The 12,070-nt window shown below is 37.1% G+C and overlaps 1 protein-coding gene across 1 annotated transcript; it reads left to right on the forward strand.

Moving 5' to 3' along the window:
- Positions 1-1,369: 1,369 nt before the first annotated feature.
- Positions 1,370-9,434, forward strand: LOC106092259 (V-type proton ATPase subunit S1). The gene is made up of 4 exons (XM_013259062.2): positions 1,370-1,652; positions 1,714-1,816; positions 1,879-2,146; positions 8,341-9,434. The coding sequence occupies exons 1-4, from the start codon at positions 1,570-1,572 to the stop codon at positions 9,039-9,041; spliced, it is 1,155 nt and encodes a 384-aa protein (XP_013114516.1). The 5' UTR covers positions 1,370-1,569; the 3' UTR covers positions 9,042-9,434.
- Positions 9,435-12,070: the final 2,636 nt, after the last annotated feature.

Here is a 12,070-nt window from a genome sequence, read left to right on the forward strand (position 1 = left end):
AAGGTTGGTACTACGTTTTTTTGTGAAAAATTTCCCAAAATCGTGCTTTCAGTGGTTTGGCATTGTTACCACATTTTATTTTTTGGGTTTCTTTGGCCAAAATGTCGCTGTTTACATATAAAAAGTAATATGGCACCAATCAATTTATCAGCTGCTTAAAAACTTAGAGTTGCATTATTCACTGATTTTGACAGATAGTGCACTCAATATTTAGTTATTGGGCAACTGCCACTACCTGGAAATGAATATATGTATTGGTACCAACCCATAAGCAATAATACGATCTTCCGTAGCAGTGTTTTTGAATGAAGAAAGTGAACCAATTTCTTCGTAGCAATAACATCAAATTTCAAATTGTCATTTTTACCAACAACATTAATTCTAGCTCTGCGTTGCTTACGCTTGGTAACATTATTCCTCGGAGGGGAAAACCATCGCTGATAACTTTTTCTGATGTTCTTGCCAGGATTTGAATCCAGGCTTTTAGCGTCATAGGCGGAAATGCTAACCTCTGCGCTACAGTGGGCTCCGAACTCTATCATTGGTCAAAGCCTTGACTTGATTGCAAGACATATGCGTTAATTCCAACTCTTTTTTTCATACAGCGGATGCATGTGTTTCTCGGACGTCCCGACCTTTGCTGTCCTTGCGGATTCGAGTGTAGGACATTTCTCGCTATATCGCGCAGTCGGCGTAGCATATGACCCAACCAAGTCCATTTTCTCTTCCGGATTTCTACATCGACATCGAATCGAAAAAAAGTATGCAAAAAATTTTCAAATGACATTTTCAATCGGCTCATTTGACATCCTTAATCCTATCCACTTTATGTTTTCGCAATTGACCTAACCTGCTTTTGGTGAATACTGTAATTTTTTTTTGAAAAATTAAATATTTTTATGACATTATTCAGTGCTGGGTTTATTGAGCACAATTTAAAAACAGTCAAAATTGATTTATACTGCAGTAGAATTATGGATGCCTTGAATTCGCCAAGTAATGCTTCCAACTGCTTGAATAGTTATGTTGTGTTTACTATTTTTGCTGCCAATAAATTTCTCTTTGTCAATTCAATTGGTAAGAATTTCCAAGCCTTCAGTTGCGAAAGTTACAGTAATACGTTAGCGATATAATCTATGAAAAATAAGAATTAAGTTGAAATAAGAATTAAGAAAAAAGAAGTTGATTTAATAAAACCAATTATTTGAAAAAATGCATTTCTTTGTAACGGTTTTTGTTGGCGTTGGTTTCTCATATACTATACAACTCTGTGAGAGCTGTCACGTATCTCTGAAGTACTATCTCACAATACCTAACTGTGGCAACGTATTTTTGACATCACATGACTTCATATGATCATCATATGAATGAAGGGGAAAATTTTCATTGTTTGACAGTACAGATCGACGTCGTTTTTTCTTATGGAATAGAACTTAGATTTGGGTTTTAAAATTGGGATTTTAATACCTTTCTTTTCCATATTGTAAGTTCTCTGTTCATTTATTCTCAAATAGTTTTTATTTTGGGAAATTGGACTATCTTGGCGAAAAGGAAAGCTATAAAAACGATATGAAGTCTTTAATTGCCCTCTTGTGCGTCCTCAGCTTGGCCTTAGCCGAACAATCTCCAGTTTTTCTATGGGGTGTTAACAGGTAAAGTCATATAAAAACGTGATCGTACGAAATAAATCTCAATTTTTTATACTCTAAATAGTGTGGCAAAACCTTCCTTGGGAACAATCCCTCAATCGGAGTTTGCAAACATTATCGAATCACAAAAGAATGGAAAAACGCTGGTCGTGTTTTTGGAAAATGGCGTAGGTCTTATAATTTTTTTTGGATTTCCTCAAATGAGTAATGTATACGTTTTTGTTTTTAGTTGACCAATAAGGATTTTACATGCACCAATAGCGTAACTTCTAAGTCTTGCTTTGCGCGTTTGCAAGATGTGCCGGAGAAAAACTTCTACGCATCCGTTGAAAACCCAGTCGAAGCAATACGCTCCCTAGGCGAGCATGAATACAATTCTGTGGATTCCACTGGAAATCTAAGAAACGCTTTGGACACTGGAAATGCCAATATAATTTTCGTTACATTTGATGAATTAGACAAAAATGAAGATCGTGCTGTTTGTTTGGAATTACACGGTATGTTCACCAAATTTGTTATTTTTATACCCTTCACCATAAGAGGCGGAGAATACTAATATTGCTCTAACAACCAGTGAAGTATATAAACTTACATTTTGCACTGGTTCTGACGGTGCTTGTTCTTATGTCTGTATAAAATACGCTCATTTTCGAACAAGTGAACTGCCATCGGGATCGCGATTATATGAACTCAAACATATATAACATTGCGATAATATTAACTGTGATTGTTAATATTTGCAAAGGGCATCTAAAGTTTTTTCCCAAAAACATAATACAAACGTAAATTTGTCTTTTAGTGTTTATTAGATTAATGTGCATAAACCCTTATTATTATTGTTGTTGTTGTAGAAATGTGTTGTGTTTGATTCTGTGGAATATCTAGATCTAGGAACTCTGCGACTAAGGTGTGGTGCGTCCAGAGAGATCTGGGTCTGAGTCGAGTGTTTCTGGCTGGGCAGTTAAACAGTTGAGATGTGTCATGTGGTCCCATTTCATAATCGACTTGAGAACTGAGAAGACTGTCCGTCGCAGTTCGAAGAACGGCAGTCAACAAGGTTTCTTTGTCAGCACCACAACTGCTGCTGATAAGTGACTTGAGGACCTTTTTTCTACTTCTGACCTTATCGCAAATTGCAAAGGCATGTGAGGTGAATATGTTAGAGCTGTCAAATGAGACACCAAGTAGTTTGGGACACTTGGTGGTCGAAATTGTTACTCCATCGACTTTCACATTTAGCTCATTGTTTTTGTTGTAGCAGTGTGTTGTACACTGAGGCGGCAGCCCTTGTCGATGAAGGACTCCATCGGGTCAATCCGGTACGTACAACCGGCCGCCTTGGGATTGTAGTGAACAATGTGGCTGAAGATTTGGTGACAAATATTTTCAAATTTCTTTCAAAAACATAAGAGGGTAGTTCGTTGAGGTAGATGTGTAACCTATCGCGGATGTCATCAATGTGTGGGGGCCTGATTCCTTGAATATGAAACGACCTGAATGCCGGCTTTATAGGGTGGAATATAGAAAAGGTAGACGTAAAAGAGTGCCGGAGATTTCTCGCCGCCCTGGCGAACTCTCCGTTTCACTCTACGGTGTTTCGCCTTCTTATGCGTAAGTTCCACAAATGACTAGCGACCACACAGATAATTCGCAACCCAATTTCTAGGCCCGGCTGGAGGGTCGTGTTAGCGATGTTCTAAGATAGTTTGGCATGGCTGACCGCGTAGAATGTCGTCGATAGGTCCAGTGCAACGAGGACCGTCTTATCACATTGCCTGGGATGATTGATCCCATGATCGTACAACCGTCCGCATATGATACGATCTCTATGCCGCATGGAGGGCGTGAAATGGAGGATGGGTAGAGGTTAAACAGTGCCGGAGATATCACCACGCCTTGGGGAACTCCCTATATCACTCTACAGTGTTTCGATTTCTTATCCTTAAGTTTCACAAATGACTGGCGACCACAGACAATACGCGATCCAGCGTTTCAGGTCTGGCTGGAGCGACGTATTGGCGATGTCCTCAAAGAGTTTGGTCCAGTGCAACGAGGACTTGCTGCTTGAAGCCACTGCAAATGTGTGCGGTGATGGCATGCGAAGCGGTTGTTGTGCTATGCAATCTTCGAAATCCATGCTGTTGCTCGGCGAATGGAAATTCTCCAACTAGGCTCGGGAGGAGTAGTCCCTCAAGCGTCTTGGCTATTGTTGATCGGTTTGTACGACTCCCTCTTGCTCGAATCCTTTCCAGGCTTCAGTAGCGGGATCACTCTGCCCACCTTCCATACATCGATTATCATTAGAGTATTCAAAGGTACTCGACTCCAGCTAGTTCCAGATTCTTCACCATCAGTGTAGAGATTTGGCGCCACGTAACTTCGTGCACGGTAAATTTTGATGCCTGTCCATTGGATCGGAGACCACAGATAAGTCGAATGGCTCTCCTCCTGGCCTTGTCAACCTAGGGTTGCTAAATGAATTGATAGTAAAACTAACTGGCGCATCTCTTCAAACTAGTTGCAGTTATGTCGCCAAAGGTGACGGAGGTCCTTTCATCCTTTTTCTGAGGTTCGGGAGTGGCTGAATGTAGACCACAGCTTGCTTAAACCGGTACCTCAGTTACATGGTTTAAGTGTGCTAGCCAGAGATTCGGAGCGGAGCGGCCATAATTTTGCAATACTTGCAATACTTCTACCCAATCTTGACGTTTGATTTTGAAATAGTGTCTTGCATACATAGTCTAGATGTAGTTGTAGCGTATGAAAATGGTTATTAAATGCATGTCTCCAAAGATACTAAACAATTCGGGGTAAAGTTCGGAAGCATCAAAACTCTCTTCAAAAAATATCTTTGAAGTTTATCCACCTCTTTAAAGCTGGAAAACCCGATACTTGTGCAGAATATGATTTTGTTGATCTACATACACTTTGAAATAACTCCCATTAGGCTAGTAGATTAAATTGTGGCTTATTTTTTAAAGCTTTCCAAGTGGAATTTATGCAGTTTTGTGACAAAATATTTTCGTTTTCCACATGTTTTGTAAACGTCATAGTTGGCGTTAATTTAACACCCAAATATCTGTGTGGACAATCTGCCACCTTTTTTGAATACCATTATTTTAAATTTCTCTAAGTTCACCATCATATTCCACCGAATGCAGTCAATCCCATAGCAGCCGGTTGTACGTACCGGATTGACCCGATGGAATCATCCATCGGCAAGGGCTGCCATCTCGGTGTACAACACACTGCTACAACAACAACAACAACACCGAATGCAGTATTCTTCAAGTTTAAAAGTAATATTTTGCAATAATGTGCAGTCATCTGCCACTATCGCTATGTCGTCTGCATATAACAAGACTAGAATATTTATATCGGTCTACCATCAGTCCTACCTTCCAGCGATACATGAAGGTCATTTAAATACAATGTGAACAATGACGGTGACAATAAACAGCTTTGCTTTACTCCTGTACAAGTATTAAAATAGTTGGATAATTTACGTCCGGTCCATACGACAGATTTCGCATTTTGATACATCTTCTGTATCATATTCACCATTTTCGTGGACATTCCTATTGTATGCAACTTATACATCATTAAGCTTTTCAATATTCGATCAAAGGCTGCAGCAAAGTCCATAAAAAACGAACAAACGTTTCGTTTTTCTGACATTGTTATATGAACGGTTGATGCGAGGTTATAAATATTGTCTACTGTCGAGTAGCCCGATCGAAAACTAGCTTGAAATTCACTAAGTACGTTATGCTTATTCAACCAGTTTCAAATTTGTGAGTTTTAAACTCCCATTAGTTGTTGTAACCACATGTCTATATGTGGAGGTGGCGATACTCGTCAAGCTCCTATGGGTGAGCAATTGTCCGCGACTGCAATTGTAGGTTTAAGATTTACGACACCATCTCTAAGTTTAGCTTCTTACAGTTTTTTGTTTAAGTTTCTTTGATATGCATCCCGTTCGGTTTGCCTTCATGGTAATTTTGGCAAGAGATTCAAAGGTTTCATTATATTCTGGATTTTGCGATCTGACCATATTTTGTCCTCGATGTTAAATTTTCTGATTATTCCCAACGTATTCATTGCAACTGCTGCTACATCCACATTACCCATCGTTCTGCCATTGACACGCAATAAAGAACAAATACGTCACCAAATCCTCAGAATCCATTCCAAACGTTTCAAAATTCATCAGCCTTATACCGGTTGTCGAAGACGAAAATCGACAGCAGTTGTAATCGAAGGCTTATTTTACATTTCGTGGTATTATTTGACTTTATTGCCTGCGACAATTTGACAATAGAAATAAACGATCGTTTTCGCCGAATTTGAAACTCGGATTCGAAGATACCAAATATGTTAAACATTTTTCGTCTTAATACCACTTTTAAAAATTGTCGAAATCCGACCACGCCTTCGACAATCAAGATATGGGGGATAACTCCATTTTTTTATTAACCCGGAGTCGAGTGATATCCAATCTCTTCGAACAAATAAAAATCTCTAAAATACAATTTTTTGGTTAACGAATTTGTTATTTTGGCGAATTAAAACAAAAATTTTAAATTATTGAACCAACATGAGATATCGTTAGAGTTAACATTAGGTATATTTTCATTAAAAATATATAAGAGAGATTTGTTCAATTATAAAAAGATTCGTCCTAAAGTTAAAACAAGTGCTAAGTGCGGCAGGGCCGAACCATGTATACCATCCACCATTGATCGCATTTGTCAAGTTCTTTTTATAGGCAGAAACAAAAACGAAAATGGTTTATATCGGCCCATAATTAGATACAGCTGCCATATAGACCAACCTACCGATTTAAGGGTGCATTTATCAGACGATTTTGTTGAAATTTAGAACAGTGACATCCTGTCGACATCCGCAACGAGTTTGGTCCACATCGAACCATATTAAGATTTAGCTGCCATATAGACCGATCTGCCAATTAAAGGTCATAAATCCATAAGGCTTCATTTGTTACCCGATTTCACTTATATTTTGAACAGTGGGTGTCACTAGGCCTCTTGTTGTCTGACCTGAACATAGTCCAGATCGGACCAAATTTGGATATAGCTGTCATATTGACCGTTCTACCGATGAAGGGTCTTTATCCCATAAAGTGCCGTATTTTTCTATTTTGCTGATATTAAAAACAGTGAGTTGAAGTAGGTTTTCCGTTGTCCGAACCAAATCTGGTCGAGATCGAACCATATTTTGATATTGATTTGGAACATGGAGTTGCACTAGGCCAACTGATATTCGAACAGCGTATGGCCCATATCGCCATATTTGGGTGTAGCTGCCATATGGATCGATCTATAGCCTTAGACTGTGACTTATATACACTTCTCGGTACCTGAACCGAATATGATCAAAATCGGCCCATACTTGGATATGCTTAAGAAGTAATGTCGGATGATCTGATATAGGAGCACTAGAAACGTATTCAGAATAGTATGGCATGGATGTTGGAGGTTATAGGAGAAATCATTATTCAAAATCTCGGTCAAATCAAATAACAATTGCGCCCTCTAGAAGCTTAGGAAGTAAAATCGGGAGATCGGATTATACAGCAGTTGGAGGTGTTAGGAGAAATTAAGCAAAATTTCAACCACATCGGATAAGAAGCGAGCTTGAGGGGCTCAAAAAATATAATCGGCAGATCGCTCTTTATGGGGGCTGTAAACGGTTAAGGACCGACTGAGACTATACTTTATAAAAATGTCAGTTCGCAAAATTTCAGCCAAATCGGATAAGAATTGCTCCCTCTAGAGGCTCAAAAAAATCAATTCAGGAGATCGGTTTATATGGGGGCTTTATAAGGATATGGCCCGGTGTAGTTAAGAAGAAAATTTAAAAATAAATAGTCAATTTAAAAGTAAAGGAGAGGAGCGGAAAAATTTTTTGCCGAAGCGGGAGTGGAGCGGAGCGGAAAAAACGTACCCGCTCCAGATCCCTGCCTCCAACACATCCCAATCGTCTTCCCATCACGGGGTTGCTGTAAGCACCACACAGACTGCAACATTGAGGTCCGATCTATGTGGTGTTCATCACATTTAAACAACCCATGGCCTCTTTGTTTCCGCGGCGATTGATCTAATAATAATTCTTATGGCTATTATACTTCAATTATGTTTATGTATATATATTTGTTCTTTATTGCGGCTGAGGAGCCAATTTTGTAAATTTTTTCTTTAGATTTTTTTTACTAAGATTTGATTTTGTACCTTTTTTAAATTCAGGTTGCTTGCCTTTTAAAACTGTTATTTGGCCGTGGGGCTTTTTGTATTATATATAAATAAATATCTACGAATAAAAAAAAATTAAAAAGGTTTTTTTTCTTTCGAAGAGGTTAAGAAAAAAAATATTTTTTTTTTTTAATAGAAACAGATAAAAAATCTGTATAAGATGCGTATTAAAAATAAATCGTCTAACTTCATCAGCAAACAAGGGTTGCTTTTCACTTCAACGATTTTTTTTTTGTAAGAAAGTTACAGCTTTTTATAAAAAAATTCTTAGCGAATTACTTAACGCAAATACAAGAAATTGTCACAAAAAAAGGAATTCCTTAAAATAATGAGGAAAGAAAGAAAAATAAATAAATGATTTACTATTTAATGTCGAATTTGCAAACGTGTAATAATTTTGCTACTCTCTTCATTTTCAGATTCTGTAATTGCAGATATTACCTCACAAATGAATGGTAAAGCCATATTCATGTACACAACTGCACCGCACACGGCATTGTCCAAGGCTTTGAAACGAGAGCGCCGAGATACCGTTGAAAGCAATCCTATGGTTTTCCAGAATGGATCGACATTGTTGATGTACTTTACCAGTCTTTCTGTAGTCAACAGTAATGGACCTACGACTACGGTTTTGACACCGCAATCAATGGAAGTTACTGTTACCAATGCAACTGCTTTGTCAGTAAAACTTACATCTAATCCCCCTTTAACGTTCGATATAACGCTTTCTGGTGGCTATTTCTTTATGAATAACGTAATGTGGAATGGTATCAATTTCCGCAGCAATCATGTTTATTCGCCAACCGACTTTTCCTATTTCTGCGGGAATTTGACTCTCTATGGCGTTGGTACGGCTGAGGAGATGAGTACATACACCTTAAATTGGAACTCCTTCCAATTCCAAGCCCCATTCGGTTCAACTACGAACGATAAATTCGTGTTCGGTGATCCTTGGCATTGCGTTGGATTCTTTACTGGAGGAATTTTATCCGGACTCCTGATTGTTGCCCTTTTACTAACAATTACCTTCATCGGAGTCTGCTGGATGATGGACATCAATACAATGGACAGATTTGATGATCCAAAAGGAAAGACAATTACAATAAATGCCACTGAGTAAAATTAAAGTATTATGTAGATAACTAGTTTTTTATGCATAATCCTTTAATTCATTCCCTAAAATAAGTTTCTTTTTCGTCAAAACATCAGTTTTCACTTCTTCCATTGATAATCAAGAGTCCTTGGGTGTGTGTGTGTGTGTTAGGTGTCTATAATTACTCTAAAGTTAAATCGTTCAGCATCCTTGATTTAACTTTATGGCAATTGTAGTAGCATCGTTAAATAAGTATACATATTTTCTAAAAGCTACAAGTTACTTTTGTTAGTTATTTAAAAAATTAAAAAAAAAAACTTCTTCTAATGCGTTATTTTTGTATTAACTCTCCTGTTTCATGTAATTGTTATATATATTGTTCCATTCAAGGTGTGGTAATAAATGAGGTTGTTCTCCCAATCCTTTTTTGTTTTATTTTATATTCGTAGAAAATTTCATGTGGGATATAAAAATTAAATTACTAGAAAATTTAATCGAATTGATGTTTTTGGGAGAGTCTATTTGATATGCAGAGGTACGGGAGCCTGTGGATCTAGGAATCATCTTCATCCTCTTCCAATCTAACCTAAGCCTCCTAATGTTGGCGACATATGCAAGGTACTATGCTATGCAGTAAATGAAGATGCAGATAATGTGGATGATATGAACTCCCACAAAGCCCTGTAAACTCGATTAGATAAAGAAAATGGAAAAAGTTGAGAACTTTGAGATAGTCAGCAACTTTATCTACCGCTGTATCAGCACCGCTGTAACCTAAACAAACGACATTATTTTTGAAACGAAACGAAGGATAATATTGGCTAACTGATGTTATTTTGGACTTTGATATTGGCAGATGAGGAGCAAAGCCACCTCTCGACGAACAACACTACACAAGACACTGATACTACCCGTGCTGTTATATGGCTCCGAAGCATGGGTACTTGCGAAAGCAGATGAGTAAGTTCTTGGAGTGTTTGAGAGAAAAATACTTCGTAAAATATATGTACCAGTTTGCGTTAACGGAGAATATAGGCGTCGTATGAACCACGAGCTGTGTGACGACGATAGCATAGTTAAACTCATCAAAATAGAACGTTTGCGTTGGCTAGGTCATGTCAGAATGGATGAAGAAGCTCCAGCAAATAAGTCTTTTGAAGGCGACCATAAAAGAAAACGCAAACCAAATGGAGAGCGATAAACTCGGGACTGGTTGTCAGAAATTGGAGAAGACGCGCAGAAGATCGAGGTGCTTGGGCATCTATTCTACGTTCGGGTAAAGATATACATTTTCTGTAATAGCCTGTAAAAACTTCTCCCCAAAGATATGTTGTTTTGTACAAAAATATCAAGAAAATTAGAAGTGAAGCTTTTATTCCTACATAAAATGTAATTTTTTATATTTTTAAAGTAAAACAAATGTATTGTGAAAAATGTTGCGTTGAAATAGTGAATACAGAAAAATATCAGATGGTTACAAATAGAATGAATAAACCCCAAACGCAACAAATTGGAGGACATTGTAGAATGTAAACGTGGTATTTTTAAACACATATTAGTAGTATCATCTTATTTTGTTGTAGCAGCACAATAGGGGTGTTTTATTTACTTATTAATCGTATTTTTCGCTAAGTCAACATTTTTATTTTCTTGAACATTTTTATTTTTTTTTGAGTAGTATTTAATTCCTAATTTATTTTTAAGAAAACTTTAATGAATTGTTAATTTTGTAGTGTTTTAGTTATATATGGTCTAACGACTTGACTAATAAATGAGCAAATTAAATTAAATTAATTAATTAAATTGCCCACCTAAGGATGAAAAATAAATGATCATTTAAATAAAAAACAGCGACCTTGAGCTTGAATTAAAATAACTATTTGAACGTTGTATTTTATTAAATTTAACTTTGATAATGTCGTCATAAAGCTAAAACAGTTTGTGGTTAGAACCCAAACATTATATTTTTAAATGAATCCTGACTTTTGTCTCAATTACGATCGTAATTGAAATTTTTGCAATTTTCAATTAAAACACACTTTTGGAAAGATTGTGGATGTACTGCTTCCAGAAACTGGTCACTTGGTCATAAAGTGAGAGCTAAACTTTGTATTGATTGCCAAAAAACTATTTGTAGGCAAATAAGATCCTCCATCCTGGCGAGACCATCAGAAAAAATTTTCAGTGGTGGTTTTCCCCTCCTAATGCTGGCAACATTTGTGAGGTACTATGCCATGTAAAACTTCTCTCTAAAGAGGTGTCGCACTGCGGCATGCCGTTCGGACTCGGCTATAAAAAGGAGGCCCCTTATCATTGAGGTTAAACTTGAATCGGACTGCACTCATTGATATGTGAGAAGTTTGCCCCTGTTCCTTATTGGAATGTTCATGGGCAAAATTTACAATTTGCAAGATCCTTCAAAAACCTTGGGAATGTGCTTGTTTAAGCGGATGTCTTAGTTTTATAGTTTTAAGATATGGGCTACTGAATTACTTTGTTAAACATTTAATACTTTGATTTAACTATTCTAACATTTTTATTTTGTGCTTATTTTTATTTATTTATTTAAAATTTCCAAAATTGGACAATATCCAGATATCCAATAAAAAATAACAAAAACGGTTTTAGATTAAATTAAAAATTGTTTTATTTTTGCACGTTGCTTTTGTGGATTTGTTTGCAGAGTTGCATTTTCCAACGCGACACTCAAAAACAAAGCACAAGGCGCTCATTCCATTTTGGCCAAGATATATTCATTTACAGGTAGTGGCAGTTGCCCAACAACAAAATATTGAGTGCACTATCCTTCAAAATCAGTGATTAGTGCAACTCTGATTTTGAGTTATGTTATTAGTGCGACTCTGATTGTGAGCTGCTAGTGTGTGTTATAGTTCTTAACTATAATACATAGACCAAATAATTCTTCAGCTGTGCTGAAGTGACGAGATACCGCAAAAAACTATAATACATACACACAACCAAAACTCGTTGACAGATAGTGCACTTCGCGAGAAAACATTGTCCTCAGCTGATTACGGTACACTGCCTGATAATTA

The sequence above is a fragment of the Stomoxys calcitrans genome, chromosome 5, assembly GCF_963082655.1.
Source record: "Stomoxys calcitrans chromosome 5, idStoCalc2.1, whole genome shotgun sequence".
In the NCBI taxonomy this organism is placed as follows: domain Eukaryota; kingdom Metazoa; phylum Arthropoda; class Insecta; order Diptera; family Muscidae; genus Stomoxys; species Stomoxys calcitrans.